The 20649-nt window shown below is 42.0% G+C and overlaps 1 protein-coding gene across 3 annotated transcripts in view; it reads right to left on the reverse strand.

Annotated features, from left to right (window-relative positions):
• The window catches only part of LOC6540778 (centaurin-gamma-1A), a 53611-nt gene that overhangs the window by 3784 nt on the left and 29178 nt on the right, over window positions 1–20649 (reverse strand). Inside the window, exons 1-2 of one of the 3 annotated variants that reach the window (XM_001969524.3) lie at window positions 14730–15500; window positions 3212–3444 (exon numbers count right to left, since the gene is read on the reverse strand). In XM_001969524.3, the coding sequence (XP_001969560.1) occupies window positions 3212–3444; window positions 14730–14901 (405 nt within the window). In that variant the 5' untranslated portion in view covers window positions 14902–15500. Of the gene's footprint in view, window positions 1–423; window positions 593–3211; window positions 3445–14729; window positions 15501–20649 lie in introns of those variants that run through there. The other 2 variants (XM_015159475.2, XM_015159474.2) reach the window with 2 other exon arrangements.

The following is a 20649-nucleotide window of genomic DNA, read 5'->3' on the forward strand; positions in this document are numbered from 1 at the left end:
CGCAAAACAATGGCCATATGTATATAGCAGCTCCTTACCAAGGAGCTGCGAGGAGTTTGGAGTTAGAGTTGTTTTTATTTTTCATCCTTAAATTCAGCTGGGCCGAAGGACTCAACACACACACTTGAGAAAGTCGCTAATGAAGCACTTGAAGCCTTCTCCCCACTCCACTCCACTCCGCTCCGCTCGCCAGGCAGACGTGTGTTAAACTTTTTAATGATTTTTGTATGCCCCAAACACACACACGCACACAGACACACAGTTTGGCAGGATAATGAACTTTTATATGGCATGTAAACAGGCTCTGCTGTTTCTGCGCAGGATTCCCATTGAAGGCGACGCCAGGAAATGGAGTTTCTCAGTTAATATTGATTGACTGTCTTTCGGTTCGAGTCAATTAATAATGCATCGCAGGCATTTTACCTGGACCGAATGTCGGAATTATTTATGTAACTCGCTCATGGAGAAGTTGCTGGCACTTTCGAGCTCGCTCGTTATCCTGCCCCAAAAAGGAGCAGCAGTTCGGCGATGGAAAAAAGCCGCCCGCACGCGACGCCAGTCGACAAACAACTGGCTGCTAGAATGTCCTGGCGACGAGGACACTCGTCTGCGTTGCTGTGTGCATTGTGTTGTTCTCGTGGTGGGTGGTTGGGCTGTCTCCCCGTCCCCAAAAACCAACCCTGCCCCTCCGTCCTCGGCGCCGCCATCATTGCCACTTTTTATGATTTGTTGTGAAAATGTATGCAGAGGAAACAGGAAAGCAAAAACGAAGCACCAGTGCAAAGGGGGTCGCAAAAAAGTTGCACCAGCTGGCGACGAAAGGCTCGAGCTCACACAGATACTCGATTGTAGCGTGTGTGAGTGTGTGTGCAGGGGGAGGGGGAGCGGAAGATCCTGTGTGTGCTTACTGCACATATGTATGCTGATGACGAAGAAAAACAACTGCAGCTGTAAGCAGCACAATGGGGATCGCAAAAGTGGTTCGATCTATAAATTACGTAAATGACTGTAGACTAGAATCCACAATATACAAGTTGTACAACTTACAGCTTTCTAAGTCAAGCATTAAGATACATATAAAATTATTTCTTTTACTTATTGCTAGTGTCCTATCTGGCGCACCGCGAGTGTACACCCCCATTTTCCGGGTCTGACAATAAGAAATCGACCATTCTTTGGTCGCATGCAATATTGTTGTCGCTGCTTCTCGTCGTCTCGTGTCTCGTATATGGTAATGATATCCTTCGCCGGGGAGACCGAAAAAAAGCAACTACAAATGCGACAGAGTGGCGACAAGTCGGCCATTGAATGAGTGATTTCAACCAGAGTTGTGCTGCGAGGGTGGGTGGAACTTTCCGGACTGTTCTCATTTTGGGTGGGTTAGCCCATGTAACAGCTACTCGCGATGTAACTTTTGAGGGTTATTTGGCCTATGATATATGAGTTTATTATGTCCCATAAAGCTGTGACTGGCATGAGCTGGCCAAAGAAAGTGATATAAAATTAGTTGATTTTGTGAATCGGAAGGAATTACAAATGTAACGAAAGTGGGAGCTCAAATGGAGTGTGTGCACTCAAGTGAAAGGGCTGACTGACAGTTTGGCATGCAGCGACTATTATGTAATATGCATTATAGTGCAGTCAAGCGAGAAAAATCGCTTATGAAATGTGTCACTGCTATTGACAGTCGCAAACTTAAATTGAATGGATAGAAATCTTAAAAACTCATTTAAATTTAAGCCATTCTCCAGTGCTCCCTGAAATCGCAGTCACTCCCAAACTGTAGCTCGGAAACTGTACCCATCCAACTGTTCCCAGCAATCCGTTCCCTAAAACATTTTAGGCAGTAATCCTTTGTTAGGCTTTCCGACGATAATTTAGGTCAATCATCTGCTTGACTTGCAAAAATTCTCCAAACTTATAATTAAAAAGGATGAACATAAAAAGCGAAAGCAATTTCAATAAGAATCGCTAGCAACGGGTTACAGCAAATAGACTGGCAGCCAGTCAGCTTGGTTATAGCAAGGATTATAGGGATATTATTGGGATTTCGAGGGTCGCGTGTCTGGCACATTTTTTATAAGCAACCCCCTAACTACCCAAGCACCTCCCCCCTTCAGGACACAAAGTCCTAAGAGTGTAAATAGAACCGCAAATAAAATATGTGAGTGAGACTAGTGAAAAGCAAAAGCAGCTTAAAATTTATAATCCTCACTTTCACCCTTTAAGCCGCAGGCGCAGGAGGCCTCCGGCATTTGGGGTAGCGAAAATTGCAATTGCAATGCAAAAATGCAAATGCGAATGCCAAAGGCCAGCTCTGCAGTACATACTACAGTTTGCGATATATCAAAGCCGAGTGCCGAACAAAAGCTCCTTGAGCCACAGAAGCCCTCGGGAGAATCAATGAGTCAAGGCCCAGTGTTCAAATGTAAATAGCCCGTGGTTAAGTTGCCTTTAATTACGCTACCCAATCTCGGGAAGGCACTACATTGATGTATTGACAAAAGACGAATTCAATTGCATTCGGTTCGGATCCGGGGGATGCAGGAGCAACTTTTGCAGCTCAGGGGTTGGCAATCAACTGAGAGCTCGCCGGTATTGTGTGTATTTTGCACTGGGCAACCTCTTTAGTTCGTGGACCCAGTTACTGGCTTTCGGCCAGGAGATGATGGCCGAGATGATGATGACGATGCGGCTGCTGCATCACGTTCTGCCATAATGGCCAACAAAAACTAGACCCCTTCAAATCGCTTATCTGGCATTGCGACAAAGTCTCGACTGCCAAAGGTCGAAGTTGAGCTTCGAGTGACTCATGCCGTGTGACCCGTCCAAAATCCAACTCCCCAAAGTCCAGTCCAGGCAAACTTTCGTGCAAAGAGCAAGAATTCAACTGAAGGCATGTTGAGTGGCCAAAACTTGGATAATTGGTTGCCAGCATAAGTCTGAGGGCCACAAAAAGAAAGTTCTAGGCTCGAGTTCTGAGCGTTTCAATCAAATTATATTGGTAAAAAAAACTGAAACCACCCCCAGGAGCTCTCCCAGTTGATCCCACGCTGACCTCAATTCAAATATTTACAAGATGATAAGGGAAAATTTATTTGTCTATGGCACGGATAACTTCGAAGGCAATGTGCTACCCCTAGTCATACATCATATTCCCATTCCCGTGAATACTTAATGGAAAAGGCAAAAAGAAACCCCAAGGACTTACCTGCATTTCGGGAGCTCCACCCTCATCGCGAATGAGCAGCAAGTAGCTCTGGCCGTCGATGAAGACCTCCTTCTTGAACCGCCCTCCTTCGGGCGACTCCTCCTGCATGTAGGATCCCGTGAGATAGCGATGCACCAGGGCCGACTTGCCAGAGTTCAGGGAACCGACGATTCCCAGCCTCAAATCTGGCACCGAGCGAGAAATGGTCCATTCCTGACTGTTCACAAACGAATCTGTAAAAAACATCAAATCGTCATTAGCCCAGGAGTTTCAGTTATAATTGGAAATAGAACAAGAAAAGCGGAAAACAAGTTCACGCAGCGCAATTAGCGATCTCGAGAAGGACGAACCCGTTTCCCTTTTTGACCTACATGTCGCGGCCAAAAGTTTCCAGCTCTCAAAAAACCATCCGCGCATCATTATGCAAATGTATCCTTCGCGAAGGCATCCTAAATACACATACATCATCCTTCGAGCGTATGTTTAGCCCGCTCGCTTGATTGACAGCACAAATGTTTGCCAGGAAGCTTCCTTTACAATTTTCGGCAATTGTCTGATGCTTTTGGAAAAAAAACCTTTAAGTTGTCAGCTTGCTCCAACACTTTTCTGATTTAAATTAGCTCGTTGTCAAGTCGCAGTCAGTCAATCAAACTTAAGGTTTTCGGGCTTTCAAGGCTACCAATTGCTCCACAAATGGGTAGCTAATTGAAATGCCTGGCAACCTGATATCAGGGCGGACCAGCTGCTTCTGCCTGAGCTTTTTCGGCCCCCGGAGAGGAGCCGCTGTGCATCACGCCCAGGTTAAACTATCTGCTAAGCGCGGAGTGAAAACACCATAAATCTTTTCCCAAGAGCAAAGGGCCAAGCCCGATCTATTAGATTCCCAAGTGCCCACGATCAATTTCAATTCAGGAAAAGGGAATACCGGGTGACCGCCGGGCACATACTCCTTGCAATCAGCCCAGATCCTCACCCAACTTAGGGTAGAAGGAGTGACAATGGCTGACCAGTTGCATGGTTACTCGCCGGCGATGATTTACTGGATCCAGGCAGAGGGTTACGTGAAAATTGCTCTATTATGAGTTGTTAAGAGTTCGCTTAAGTAAACAGTGAGGACTTCTGCCGGCGTTTTTGGATGGACAGCGACAGGGACATGGCCATAGACACAGACATGGACATGGACATGGATATGTAGGATATATGTACGATGTCGTGGCCGTCGTCTCAAGGGTTTAGGATTGTCACAGGGCTGGGAACTTGTTTTCCTGCCGCTCGTTAATCGACTGAGGCGATGGACAAGACGAGTTCAACTGGTTTACACTCCTGCCTCGCTGACCAGAGCGCAAAATTACAAATTAAAACGAAATAAATATGCCTTTTGTTATATAATACTGGAAACACCGAAATAAATCCGGGCAAGATATTGTTGAAGCCAATTGAAAGCGATATGGCAGGGAAAAATTAGCGCGGTTTTGCAATTTGCATGCCTTTTTACATTTTTTGTTTTTTTTTTCTTCGAGTATAATGGAAATGGGTTTTGGATCAAAGATGGCGTTCTGGCGACTGGTTTCTCGCGGTTCTCGTTGCTCGAATTGTAACAAATTGCAGGGGCCGCGCTACAGAAGACAATCCCGTCTAATTAATGGCTCGTCATTAGCCTAAAGCGCTTAGAGTTACAAGCCAGTTACAAATGCGTCTTTAAGTTTGACTAATGATGTCAAATGTCTGACACCGAACTGGGGGTTAACTATCACCTGAGGGAATGGAATCGGGATCGGGATCAGAATCGGAATTGGGATGACGATCGGCTTATGTGTGAAGTTCAAACCGCCAGCCCAGGGCAACCCTTTCTTTCTTGTAACCACTATCCCTCGGAGATTGCTGCATCTTTATCTGCTCGGGATCGTAACTCAAACGCATGTCAAATGTCGCCATCGTTGTCAAAACTCCCAGAAAATAATTACGTATGCAAACTAGCTGGAACCCAAAAGACGTTCAGTTCATTCGATTTCCGAGTTTTCCGAGTCCGTTCCGTTTCCATTTGCATTTGCATTTCTTGTTCTGGGGGGAGAAAGTGTCCGTGTTTGTTGGTCGAAGGGGTTTTTCACTTCGGTTGGGATTTGTTTTGCCTTTATTTTTTGAGTTCTGTTTGTTTGTGTTTATGCACTTTTGCCATTGAGGCGATAAGAAGGCTTGGGATTTACAGCTCTTGATGTGGGTTAAGCATTTTAATTAGCGAACATTATGAAATATTCATATCCCCTTTTGGGAAACATGTTTTCCCAACAAACAGCTGACCTTCTGACCCCAACTTTAAGATATAGATAGCTTAGTTTTATTACTGACAGCAGCTGTATTCAAACTGAGCCAAACTCGAAAACCAGACTGAGTTTTATCACCCAGAAGCGTGCCGGGCATCCAAGAAAAGTATATACTTCAATTCTATTTGTTCAGGAGGCGCCAAGGATTGTCCGCGGAATGGTCATAAAATGTTTATAACCGTTTAGTTGTTTACGGTAGCCGCAACAAGAAGCAGTTAGAACTGTCATCGCATATATGGTTTTACGACTGTCCTTTACTCAAATACAGCTGAATGATCCCAGCAAATGGTTTGCAACCCGTAAAACCACAAGGAAATTGATAATAACATCACATAGGTCTCACGTAATCATGGCATATAAATAATAAGACCTTAAAAACTGAATAAACAGCTTTAACCAGCTGCAACATCCTATCCTTGAGTTCAGTTTAATGCAACCCCGAACCTCAATTTACGCTAATTAGATCCCACAAATGGCAAACAGTTCGTGCCATTGAAAAACGCCACGGATGTTTTGATACATTGGCCATGCCCGTAAATGGTCAAATAATGTGATTTTAATAAGCCATAACCATAATAATGGAATATTTTCCCATTTGCCTCGCCTTTCATGGAATTATGAATAGCGATAGCGAGGTGGAGATCTTTGGGATACATATCCCATACATATACGAGCTGCCTATTTGCATTGGCCCACTAGAAACCTACGATAATATTTAGGTAGGCTGACCCCGACGACAGTGTCCAGTCCCAGAGATCTGGCAATAAATCTCAGGATCCCCGACTCCAGCTTCTCGGTGTTGGCGTTTCCATAGTTCTCCGTCCATTCTGTGCATTCTGCACATCTGCTCCAAAAACCAGATTTACTTTCTTTTTGTCCCGAACGCCGTTTGTATTTGCCCAGAGATCAGTGAAAGAAGATCACGGCGACTGGTGGCAAAGTTGCTGGCAGCAACCAGCAAAAAGTAGCCTGCACAAGAATTGGTTTTTCCTTTCCGATTCCGATTTCGATTCCAGCCGATCCTCTGCTGCTGTCGACCCAACAAAAGGCAAAGAAAATTAGCAAAGCCCACAAATGAATCGAGGCAAAAAGGGCGATCGCACAAACAAGATTACCCGGGGAACTGGCGAAGGAGGAGGATATTGCAGACAGGAAAAGGTGACTTAAATAAGGAATACACAAAGTGAAAGGTTCAGCGAATGAATGTCTAACAGACCATATTTAAGATACATGTATTTGCCAGAAAAATGTTTAAGTTAATCATTTTGGTGTATTTGTTTACTGCATTCTTGAAGCGCATTAAACCTGAACTTTGGTAAACAACTTATTTGTTTAAGCTACACAGTTACATTTAGCAATTAATTGCAAGTCAAAACAAACAAACAATAACTTGTACACCTGAGGATCTGGCGATGGCACACATTTCATCCAACTGCTGTCTTCCACAAATAGCAGACCCATAGAAAAGTTCTGCACGAATGATTGCGACACTTCAAGGTTCGCCGTGGGGCATCATCATCGGCGTCACGCAACCTGAGATGGAATGGGATGAGATGGGTCTGTATCCGAAACCGTATCCGTCAGATACATTCGCCCAGTGTCACGTGTATGCATATACTAGTGGGAGGCGGCGAAGAACAATATATGTATGACTTCATCGCCCAGAAATCCAGAGGAAACCAATTGAAATTGACACAGAAATTCACGGATCATTAGCAAATGCGCGAACATTCAAACAAACAGACGAGCAGATGGCTGATCTCTCGTTTGCTTGAGCGTAAGATCTTTTCGAAATGGAACATGTGTTGGATTTTGATAAATTAGATTGAGGAGCAGGCAATTTCATTCAATTCGCTGTCCAAACACTGTTGAAGGTTAAGCCCACACTCAAAAGACCACGCCCCGGGCATGGGAAAGGGTTAAACGCGATCCTTTTTGCATCTGCAATCCCTTAAGGATGCTCTGCTTAGGAGGCTGTCATTGGCTGAGAGATTTATGTACTCAGGTAATGAAGCATCTTGGTGCCAATTTCTAAGTCGCGTACTCCATTTTTACTTCTCGGCAAACTTGTTCCCATTTTCTTCCAAAAAATAAGTGAATAGGCATGGGCGATGTCTTTCTTGACGCTTTTTTCGTTGGCCTTTTTCATTTTCGGGTCGTTTATCAGTTTTGGTGCCGAATTGAATTTATTTCTGTGTTGAAACTCATTTATCATGCGGGCACAGGAAGAGTAAATTGCAAAACACGAGGCAGTAAAATAATAAAAAAATAGCAGAAAGTAAATAAGGGAAAAATCACTTGGCTGTAAGCTATGATTTCTTATCGTTCAGCAGTTAAAAACCTCACAATGAGGGAAGTACAGAGTACACAGTAAAGTCTTATCAGCCTTCAGGTATTTGTAGAATCAGTTTCCTATACAAAAGTTGAACTTGCGAAGCCATTAGCTGGTTATGCATTTTATTTTCTTTTTTAATGGAAAAAGCGTTTCCAGAGAAGTTATTATTCATAAGTACAGAGTTTAAATAATATACCATCACCGGAAAATACTTTCTTGTTCCCTGTGTCACTTCGCCAAATTAATCTTATCAAACACAATCTAATCTGTAGCGTAAACTTTTCATTTGAATTGGGGAATCTTGTTTATGACATCAGAGCGGATAGTTTAACCTTACCCAATAAGGCTTACTAAAAAAGAATAGAATCATGACGAACTTTCCGACTTCTATGGAGGGTTTAAGGAAATGTAAATTTTTCTTTTCCCATCCCAAAACGATTAAATGTCAAATTTACGACACGACTCTGTCCCAAGATCATCTTACGATGATCGGAGAAAATATGATATTCTTTCTTTTCACTTTTCCCAAAAAAATAATTTACCCGCCACCCCAAAAAACTATGTTTTTTTCAATCAAAAACAGCGCAAAAAAAGACACCCGGCTGAAGAATTTTTTGAGCTCGTGCGAGTCAATCAAAGTTGACAATGAGAGAGGAGGAGAAAGCAAGTGAGATCGCCCAAGGACATGCAGGACACCATCTCTTGGTGGTGGCTTCTTTCACTTACTCTGCCGTTGGCTCGGTAGCTCACTGTACTCTATTAAATATGACATATTTATGAAGTGTCAGTCCCGAAGACAATGGACGGGCAAAATCCGAGGAAGAAAGCATGGAAAAAATGAAAGGAAAGTGCAATGGGAAATGGCATTTTTCCTGGGATTTCCGTTGTCAGCTGCTCCTGGGCTGATGGTCGATCGTAAAATCAAATAATATAAAATTGGAGTCGTATTTGTGTTTAATATTTATGCGGTGTGCATTTCAATGATGAGCATTTGATTGTCCTGCGACTTTGAGGTTTTCCTTTTGCGGTTTGGATTTGCTTAAAGAGCATGGGCGAATAAAAACTTCTTATGGAGTGGAAACAGCGATTTTCGTATGCCATTTGTGTCCCATAAATATCGCTTCAATTAAATCGATTCGGAATGGTCAGGCGCCTCATTAGAGAAAAGGCAGCTGGCCAATAATATTCCACGATCCACTGCCAACTCCGATCTCCGATCTCCGACTACTGACCAACTGACCAGCTGACTTTTTCCTTTTCTTTTCCGCTTTCCTAGCCGCTCAGGCGCAACAAATTATTAAATTGCTTACTTTTACTTTTCCACGTTCTACACGAGCTATTTCTCGCTCCTTTCTAGCAGCCTCCTTAGCGGTAGTTTGCTGTTGGCCAGTTTTACCTAGAAATCTCATCTCATCTGCCATTGTGCGAGTGGCTCGTTTACATCTTTTCTTGCAGAGCAAAAAAAATTATGATGACCATTGTTTCGCACGAGGCTACCATCCATTACAATCTTATTTATGGCTGTTTTTGGGTGCTCAAGAGTGTGAGTGTCCTGGCCGAAGGATTCACCCAAACAGACAACGTGTGCGTTCGCAGACCTTACTAGAATGCAACAAATTTGCCAGCATTTTTCCTGTCCAACTGAATTAAATTAAATTCGTCTAGTTTTTACCCGTGGGTTTTTAGCGATCTGAGTCTCCTTGTCCCACTGCCTTTCTGCGGTTCATTGACTTTACTGGCCATAAGCTAAGTTGTTTGTGTTCCTGCCAAGATACACCAACTGGTGGAAACTCACTGCTATCAGTCAGACGCCAATGCAATACTTCGTACGAGAAGGCTATAGAATTACACTAGGCGGCAGGCTTAAGTTTCTGTGGAAAATTGTAGCTAATGTGCACAAAATACTTCAAGTTTGTCGAGTAGCTGTAGGAAATCTCAGTGGTTTCCTTTACTAGGATTAACAAATCAATAATCAACATTCTTTCGGGCCATTAACAAACCTCTATAGGTACAAATTATGTCTATAATATCGCTACCCCTGAACCATCTTTCTATAACCATATCCCACATATTAAACCTTTAATAAACCGCATACTTTATGACTGATACGATTGCGATCTTGTGAGAAAACCCGCAGCAAATAGTAGGATAGTGTAGAGATAACTTTTCAGACAGATCATAACTACCCACAAGGCAACCGAAAATGCGAATAACATGGGGAAAATACGAAAGGCAAAAAACCTGAACCGGTTATGTAAGATTCACGTAAGTTCCCGAGAAGAGAATCACTTGAGTGTGACTGAACTTTCGGCCAGGCCAAGAGGAAATCAATGCAATAATGAAGGGCACACCTCCGAATCGGGATGTACAATGGTAAACTTAATGATCGGCGACACACACAAACATAGCAGCCTTGGAATTGCCATTGTAAAAATTATGTTGGAATTTCATTATTATTTCGAATAAGCAGAAGGGACCGACGAGCGCCCCCAACACCATCAACAATTTGGCGGTGTCAACGCCACATTAGAATTTCAATGGGCATTAAACCTTAGATTGAAGCGAAGCGGGCACAAAACCTAAATAAGAACTTCCGCTGCTGAATGCGTTTGCCATATAGGAAAAATCACCCCGTAAAGCGTAGGTTTTGAATGGGGCTTTTGGGATTTGTGAAAAACAAAGGGCCGGACAAGGCAAAGCGAAAATGCAATCCCTCTATGGTCACCTGCTATTCAAAATTCAATTTTCGATCGTTATGTTTAGATACACTTTGCATTCTGAATGGAGTTTGACCAATAAACCTGCCGCCTTTTCTATCTTTCCGTTTCCAACTGTGTATGGGGAGAAAACTCCTCCAACGACTAACGCATTTTGGTGGTGGATAGATAGGTATTTTTGTTTTCCCAACAAGTGTCCCACTGTTTGATGCGGAAGCGGCGTTCGAAACGTGTCGGTTTTCATCTAATTTGCATATTTTTCCTGCTATTTTCTCATTACTGGCAAATGCATTCAAATTTCCCCCCGTTTTCACTGTGGCATTTGACAGGTTTTCTTGAGACAGGGGTCTTCCTTATGATTTAATTGAAAATACGCAAATTTATTTCGGGCTATTGCCGTAAGAAGTGTCGAAATAAATTTAAATGCTTTAAATGCTGGGAATGTTTTTGTTTCTGAAGTTGGATTGGATTGGATGCATTTCGTCATGGTTGAAAGCCTGTGTGTAGGTTCTAGTTTTCCCAGGCTTAAGAATGATCAACAAATTTAGTTGATAATTCGAAATTAGCTATGAAAAAGTGAAGAGGAAGTATTTTATTAGGTTCCACTCGAAGTGATCTTGGGAAGCAAAAAGTTAGAAGCAGCAAGTTGCTTAAACAGTCTAACTTTAAGAATCTTAAGAACTATAACCATTTCCATCTGCCCCGGCTGACCAACCGAAACCATGACTTGTTTGAATTTTCAACTATTAATAATACGATATTAACATCGAAGATAGAGACATCATAAAACGAGATACGCCAAGAAATTATCATATCTTTATGATTACTGCGAGATCATAAAATTTCATTAATTACACGTTAGCGAAAGGTTTCACTTTTCAAAGACAATGAGGAAAGTGAAGAGGAAAATTCGTTAGATAATTATAAGGCGTATAGGGCAGTTAAAAAAGATACCGAATAAGAAAAGGTGCATTTTGAAAGGTGGCGCGTGCGTTACGGCTGTAAAATAAGAAATATGTTTACCACCATTTAGAGAGAAGACCATATAAAGAGTAGCATCCCATTTGGCTGGTGACCGTGAAGTGGAGAATGATTAATGGTGTGCCGAACCTATAGCCGATCGACGAACTCGAGAGTCTCTCCATGATTGACACCAACCAAGAGTGACACTTCTAACAATAATACTTAATCCAAGCCATGCGCCGATGACTCAACTTGTGGTTCCGACCAAAATCGGAGATAAAACCAAAAGTCGCGCGACTCTGCGAGTTGCCTTTTAAGGTTTGCCAAATGCTGATCTAAGTTTGGTTAGTGGGCGGTTGGTTAATTAAGGTGGGCGGATCATTAATTCAACTGGCAAATGCCGAGACAGACTTCGTCACTCATTAAACTCACAACTTGAGGCAACTAATTAAGGGCACGCGTGAGAGTTTCCGCATTGCAAAAGGTCAACATGTGGGTCGTAAATCGAAATAATTGTGCTGTCATCAAAGTACAAAATAATTGAATACTTTCTTTGACCAGATTAAGCCCAGCAACTATACTTTCCCACAAAAATCTACACGCAAGTAGGGGTCAGTTGTCCCAGTCGCGAAAGCAAACGAGCCATGATCTCATCAAAATGATTACCATCTCCGGGTAGATACAGTTTGCAGATACTATATGTTTAGATCGCTGCAAACCCGTTCACACACTCATGTTTGCCCACAGCAAATACAATTGCGCTTTAATTTTAATCATATGTGTTCTATATTTTCGTAGATATATTCTAAATTTCGTAGGCTATATTTGCTATTCGCACAGAATGTGTTAAGAGTATTATTTCGCTCCTGTTGTTGACTCTTTATTTATCTTGTTTAAGCGTTGAGTGCACGAGCGGCTAAAGAAATAAAAAGTTTAAGTATACAAAAACAGGGGAAGAAGCCAAATAAATAAAAAATATACAAAGCATTAAAAGTGTTGCGTGGAACAGTTTGTACTCAGAACGCCAAGAGATTTGCCTATTAAAATGTCTTGGAAATTGCGATAGTCCCCCATACAACTTCTACTATAGATCTGTTTGACGTGATACTTTGGGGACTTTCGAGCAAACAAAAGGGGGGAAAATAACAAAAAACCGAAAGGCTGTCAAGGTCTTTGAAAAGTCACAGAGCTGTCAGTTGAATAGGAAATCGGAGCACGGGGCTTCAATATCTCTAGATCTCAGGTATTTTATATTCCACACTTATCTCAGCTGCAAAACATATCAGTTGGGGGGGATAGGTTAGGGACTCTTTTTAATTAAACAAACTGAATGAACGGAAATCAATGGGAACACATTTAACTATTTATACATCATATACTCGTATATAGAATAGACCGTCCACTCCTTATCTTATCAATACATGGCGCGACTTGGGGCTCCAATAGGGGCAGCAAAAAAAATACACACGAAATAATAGAACAAGCTGAAACACTCGACAGTAATGGGATTCCGAATGGAATTTGCAATTTGAGTGGAAATTAATGAGGCGATCAGGGGAAATATCTGCACACACATGCAGGAATGCGTTGCAGCATGAAAAATTGCAATGGGGCGAAGAAATAATCATTCAGCGTTAAAAATAGAAAATGATCGGAAAAGGGATAGAACACAACTTAACTTTACTCATGCTATGCGTTTTCCAGGGAATGAGGAAAGCAAGTATCAAAACATGACGAAGTAATTTCGATATTGGTGAGCCATCGCAAAATGCATAGCAAAAAGAAAAAGTGATGCAATGTGTATAAAAAGATTGGAAATTTATGGTGAAAAAAGTTTCCAGAATTTTGTATTGTAAGACATTAGCAGTTCAAAAAATGTGCATAAATGTTTATTTTTGTAAGCTTTTATGGCTGTTAGTCTACCGCAGAAGTGTTTATATATGCTGTGATTCATTGCCTGAACAACGGGTGATGTATAAAAGTGTATAATCTCCTGCAGATCAATCAGCGTAATCTCTTGCCCAGATCTCTGGTGGCAAGAACCAGTTGACACATTTTCCACAGCCCCATTGGCCGAAGCAGCTTCTTTAGCTTGTATCCCAACTTTGAGCCCCGCCATGTGGCAGATACTTAACTAGCCAACTGATGGATATGCGCGATAAGAGGAAAGAGGGTACTTGGCACCTTCCCACCCATCCTGCCACCGATTGACGTCATTAGGTGGCATTGATTGCAGTGTGTCAATGCTGCCGTCGTTTGGCTTCTTGGACCCGCATTTTTCGAGAATCGATAATTGCATGCCAAAGTACCTAAGGTGCCAAAGTGACGGGTAGACAAACTTTCGTCGTTCGGTTGTCACGGCTACTGAAAGTCAATGCCGAACAATTCGAATGTGAGTCAATGTTACAAAACATGGACCTCCTCTTCCCTTTTGTATGAACACCCTAACTTTCGCTCTCCACATTTTATTGACCTTTCACTTCGACAGCTTTTGATAGAAACAAAGAAGTTTGGCAAACTTTTGTTTGCATGTAATTTCCATTTGCATGCAAAAAGGCATGCAAATAAGACATAATGCTGTCATAACTTTGGCATCATAAAGCCCAAAACTTGGGTCGGAACTGAGGAAGTATCGGAGTGAAACTATGCCAAATTGCATTATTTTCGCGCTGGCTGATTACAACAGCCAAAGTTTGCCTCACACTTTGACACATGACACGCGATGTGCCATATTCAAAAGGTTTTTACTTTTTCCTCTATTTTTTGTACACTCTAATAGAGTTAGGCAAAAGTTTATTTCGAGTGTTGCACATTCAATGCTAATAAGATGACCTGTGCAAGGCGCAAGGCCACTGGTTTATGATTTTTCTCATTTCGGCTGAGGCAATTAACGACATTGCATAAAAAGTTAAATGATTTTTTAGTTGTAATAAACTAATTATCCAATATTTTAATGACCACGAGTGGCGAAATAAACGCGTGAGAAACGCTTAGTTTCGGTTAATGGTGATTAGGTGGCAAGGTCTGCAAAAGGGCATTACTTTAGGTGGTACTGTGGGAAAAACAGTTGACTGGTGACAACATCGAATGAAGCAGGTGTTAGATATTAAAGCTATTTAAGTTTCAATTGCAGATTTTGTCGCTGCTTTTCTTGGTCGCTTCACATCGACACTGTACCTCACCTGATTTACGTTTCTCGCTGCGATCGGGCACCACCAGACTCTTGGCCCTCTTGACCCTCAGGGATCGTCGCCGAATGGAGCGGAGAAAGGCCTCCGGCATCCGGGAGAATCGTTGTGGAGTCTCCGGAGCTTTGGCCCTCTCCGGCAGGAAGAAGTTCTTTACCGCCAACATGTTGCTGCTGTGTTAACTGTTGCTCTGGGCGGCTTTTCTGGGCCCTGTTGTTTTAGTTCTTGTTGCTGCTGCTTTCTGTTGGCGTGTTGGCAATGAAAAGTGTTTTTGCGTTTGTGCTATTTTTACGCCGCTTCAGTGTTATTTATCTGGTGTAATCCTTTTTGTGCGCCTTGGTTTTGCTGCGCTTCGCGTATTTATTTATTTTTATTCGCACTTATTGGCTTCCTCTGCCACATTTTAGTAACTTGTTTGGTCTTGTGATTTTCAATTTGCATTTTAGCACATAAATAAACTGTATGGTGACTAACACACTCGGTCACTTTGCAATGAAAGCACAAAAACTCTTCATGTATATGTCTGTTTCATTGTGGTATTTATACAACTGACATCAATTTGCTGCCGCTTTGGGTTATATACGATCCAACTGATGTTATTTCATCAAGTATCCAAACAAATTGCGAATCCGAAAAAATTACGCGAAAAACTACGCGAGGGCCCTAACGCAGACTAAACTGACAGATCGAGTATCCGTGCGGTGCGTCTACATCGGTTGCTGGTCGAAACACAACTGAATGCGAGGGGCTCTCCAACCCAGCGAACTGCCACTGGTGGAGGGTTAACGAATAACAGCGCTCTGTTGGCCCACAGCAGCTGTTGCTGCGCTGTAGCTGGCCTGTTGCCACGTGCTGTTAGCAGCTGCAGAGGTAATCAGCAGGTAAACCAAGTGGTTTAGGGAGCCAGGTTACCCATTCCCCGACAGCTTGTTGCAGATACTCAAGGAAACACAACACCACTGCTTCCGGAAGCCGTCCAGTGACTTTGCGACGTTAATCGGCATATAAAAAATACATTTCAGAACGCTTTTTATAATTTTCTTTGCCCACTTCCTAAAGTATGTCACAATCTAAAATATGAATACATCTCTTGAGACATTATATCTGTAAATTATATATGAGCTAGATATTTTAAAATTTTGATTGCCTTTGTTGTCGTAAAACATTTAATTTATTAAATCCTCAATGCAAAAACAAAACTGAAACAAATCAAGAGCGAGTCTACTCTCGATTGTAGGGCTATACTTGCTCAATAATTTTAGTGCCATATACCTTGCACCTTAACGAGTACCGCCTATTCAAAATTTGGCTGCAACGCAATTTGTGACTAATTGAGTGCGTTTAAAAATACACACTTGTTTACATTGCCAGGGGTATCATAAAACACACTCAAAGATAAGGCCAAGCTTATTTAATATTGTCCAACAAACCACGATCTACGATAGGCTATGTAAAAAGCTGCATATCAATATCAACAGCAGTAAATCGGATACGTTTAACAGTAACAGGGCAATGTAAACTGTTTAAGAGAGAGTGGAAAAGCAGACTGTTTTCCACTTTGGGGTTGATGACGCAAAAGAGAGCCTCGAAGAGAGAAGCGGTGACGCAAAAGAGTGGCTATAAGAAAAACATCATACGGAAATCAAAATGCAATAATAAACATTTAGCTGAAGTCAGAGATAGTGCTGCTTGGGGGATACTGATGCAGTTCCACCACCCATCCCCACCTCATCTCCACCTATATTTCCACCGCCATTTCCATTACGCTTCCGCCGCGTGGAAAACTGTGCAGACAGCGCTTTGTTGCTATTGTTTTTAGTTGGGGTTTCGGTTAGTGGGCCGCTTGGGGCACCTCGTCTTGTTTTTGTTATGATGCCAATTCACTTCCTATAGAGCGAGATGCTGGCGGGGATTCACCGTATCAACCATGTGCTCACCGTATTTTATTATGCACAATAATTGTCGATTGTTGTTTTATGCAATGTGCGAATGCACAAGCTGTCGATCGAAATTTAGATGAGGCTGCCGGGCAGATTGGTTGGTCAGTGCAATTTCGGTAATAGCAATCAGGTGTAAGTGAAGTATGGCATGCATAAAATTGCATATATGTAGTTTCGTATCCAAACTTCCGCCAGGATTATGAACCATATTATCTTTGGCAATCCATAGCAATAAGCAAGGTCTTAGTATCATCCCCAAGCTCAACCGTGTTGCCCCAGTTTAGCGAAAGCTAAGCGAACCCGGCGATAAACCAATATAAATTATAACCTTTTGTTGAGCAACAAACTGCAGTTTGCTTTCAGATAACATCTCCACCATTGTACCCGCACAGATTGCCCTAAAAATGCGAGTCCCGAGCAGCCAGCGACACGTGAACTGCATTATATGCTCGATAATTGGACACGCTCGCCACTTTTGCTCGACTCACTTATCGGGGCCACACTCCGCACTTTACGGGGACCATCAAACCATCCTAAAAACCGACTAAACAACCCGATCCGAATCCCAAGCAGGGACACACTTCGCGACTTAATTAGACGACATCAGCGGCAAGCGACATTGAAATACAAATCAGCAGAGGAAGTGGGAGTTTGGTGGAGTAAAGTGTGGGGGGTACAGCCATTGACAGCAAGACATCGCACGCGATTGCAGAGGAACTTGGGTGGTTGGGTGGTTCCTCAGATGTAAACCACCCTCGGAGAAAAACTAGGCACTGAAAAAAAGTTGTGGGTAATACACAGGAGGTCGGAAAAGCATAAGAAAAATATATGTTGTGCCAGTTAAAGTCTCTACATCATATTTTAGTGACATCACATAAGCTTAAATCTATCTTAAATATTAAGTTATGATATGATTTTAAAAAGTAAATGTCAAAGTATACCTAAATAAACTTTAATGTCTAGACCGAAAGTTCTGCCCATAAATAATGTATCTTTTCGTTATTAAAGCATTGTATTTATTAGTGTAATGAGGGACGAAGCTGGGTGCGGCTGCTACTGAACGTACATTTTTTTTATGGAATTTTAATGAAATTTCTAATCAACCTGCGACGCAAAACTCGCCCGGCAGAAGGGCGCGTCCGTCTGGGTCGCACCCCGCGGGGATTTCCCCTCGCGAGTCGACGACTTGCCCAGATTTCATTGAAGAATGTTGCACGTAAAACACGCACCGCATTCGCCAGGGGGTTGCAATTGTGGGTGGGTCAAGTTGTGGCCTTCGGCATGTGCGACACTTTCCATTTCAATTGTCCCAGTTCAGCTACGTTTGGCCCGAATGAAATCATCGAGATAAAATGCCACCAAAAAAAAAAAGTGCCACTCAAATGACATTAATAAAACAGCTATTTGGGCTTTAAGGGTTAAAAAGTTGCAATACAGTGGCAACTTTAGCTCCCCCTTCGCAAACAGCCGCGGGCTAATTAGAACCTGAGGGTGCTATGGTCGATGTAACTTTAGGGTGTCACCGATTCCTCCCACTGCTGCGCAGATCCCCTTTCACACAAGAGCAATTCGTTAGTGCTTTTAATTGCCTGCAAATGTTTTGGCCAAGGGTGTAGTCGCATAAATGCAGTTTTATTTCAAATTAGTTTATTTGCGTAATAAAGTCGAAGGTATAAATACAACCTAGTTAGGATACCATTTATGTAAGCTTCTTTGGCTACTAAACTTTGATTGGATTGACTTTCTGCAAATATCGCTAGATAAAGTAATAATTTAATTTTTTGCCTATCTAAAATCGTCAGAATATATTTGCAACTTGTTTGATGTGCTATGAATCCCTTGTCGAAAAGCAACTCTGTGCACTACAACCCTGTCCAGTTGTGACTGCAAACAAATTAAGCTTCCCTCGGCGGCAGTGGAAAGCCACGAATCCTGCACCCCAGCACTGAAATTTGATACTTTTGCAGTGGTCCACCCACTCGGAGCTTGTTGGGCCAATATTTGCCGGGCTTAGTTGAGTTCATTGTGGTGACTTTGACACCCTCCCCGTCCAAAAGCAGAAGAGGTCTTCGTAGGGTTAAAGGCGGAAGCATACAATTTGTCATGATGGATGAAAACCCATTTGTTTGATTTAGTTGAGTGCATTTGATGTACATTTGATTTTATTTAATATTCCGATTTACTATGCAAAAAGGGGACAAGCAAGATAGCTAAGGATTTCGTAAAAATAAGAGATGGAACTGTGGCTCATTTCCATTGAAAATAAATGTGTTATGATCTTTTTTTAGTGGGTCTGCTCAAATCGCTTCACACATGTCTTTGCGTGGGCGGAAAGATGATTCATGATGTGTTCCAAAATCTCAAGTGAATGTTTCGCTCGTACGTCTCCCAATGAGTAATCTTTCTTACCAAGGGATATGAATAAAATATTTCGCCTCAACAAATTTAATTCTATATAAAAGAACAGTGCTCAAAATGTTTTCTTAAAAAGAGTTAAGAGAATTACAGGAAAGGATTACAAAAGTATTAGGAATCTTTTTTAACCCTTCGTAGTCGTTGGCAAATTGCATTCAATGCTCATCATCCAAAGCTAATTTCGTATTCATAATTTTCATAATTTGCATGGAAAGTCATTTACAGTTTCTAACCCCAGGGCCAGCCTCACATTTTCCATTTTCCTCGGCTGCAATTACGAACGAATTAGTTCTCACGCCAAAATGCGCTTACACATTGGACATGGGCCACAAAGAGGGGTGGAGTGGGGTCTCCTGCATAAACCCTTGCCATAATTAATAATTCATAATTTTCTCAAAAATGTTCCTCTTGGTTTTGGCAGGATCCTGCATTTGCCAATTTTTTACGAGCCGTAATAATGAAGCGTGAAAGAAACATTAGCGAAAATGTTCGGAAATCCATGAAATTGCCCAAGGTAAAGTAGAGCGGCGATTTTTCTTGAGACATGACACAATTATTAGGGTTAGAAGAGTTACGGTTATAGGCAGGCAAAAAGAACCCCTCCGTTCAAGTTGACATCGCTGTCTGTTCATGTAATCAACGCTCCATCGCCGCCTCTTTCCATGCACTTTTACGCAAATTGAGTTGATTAATTTAAATGTGGCGGCAAATGGGGGAGTGGCGGTGGGATTGGATTGGTGGGTTAACTGTGTTGGCCAAAGGGCAGAATTGCAGACTGCAGAAAATCAATAATTTTAATGGCCCAGCCTGCGGAGACCAGCTTGCCCCCAAATCCCAAAACCCTGCTCCATCAAGTGCAGACATATGAATGCTGAATACCTAAAAAACATGTACATTTCGAATCTACTCTGTATCTGCATATGTATCTGCATGTGTATCTGTATCTGTGCGAGTGTCCGCTTGTTAATGCAAATATGTTAAGTACCGCTGGGGCGGCGAGGATGAGGCAACTCTGCTGAAGGAGCAGCAGCATCTGTATCTGTATCCGTGTGGCAACCCCAAAACTTCGTTCGCAGCTTCTTAACTCCAGGAGCCCTTGTACAAAAAAATGAAAATCTTAGTCGGAGGGCTGCCTAAGGCAAAAAGCTAAATTCAATTTTCTGCTTCTAAAAAGATTTTCTAAAAATGTTCGTTTCAATAGTGGTCAACTTCCACACACTCTTTAAAAAACGCCAGAACTAATTAAATAAATTCTTAAAATTCAAAATGTGCGTCGATAGACACACAAGATTTTGTAAGACATTGTATGAATTAGGATTATAAGTTTCACACAAGAATATAAAACTAAGCCATATAAAAATAAAACAATTTCATATTTATTAGACCGACTATTTTAGAGTGTCATTACTGTGTGATAGAACTCAAAGTATAAACTGTATGTATCAAAATCGTTAAGATTCTTAGGGAGTCCCCACCTCCATAGGGTATTTATTTTATGCTCCCCCGTTTAAAGTGCAAACTCCATTCAAATATTAAATATAATTCCCATCGTTTGCTCC

The sequence above is a fragment of the Drosophila erecta genome, unplaced genomic scaffold (genome assembly GCF_003286155.1).
Source record: "Drosophila erecta strain 14021-0224.00,06,07 unplaced genomic scaffold, DereRS2 tig00000055-arrow-pilon, whole genome shotgun sequence".
In the NCBI taxonomy this organism is placed as follows: Eukaryota; Metazoa; Arthropoda; class Insecta; order Diptera; family Drosophilidae; genus Drosophila; species Drosophila erecta.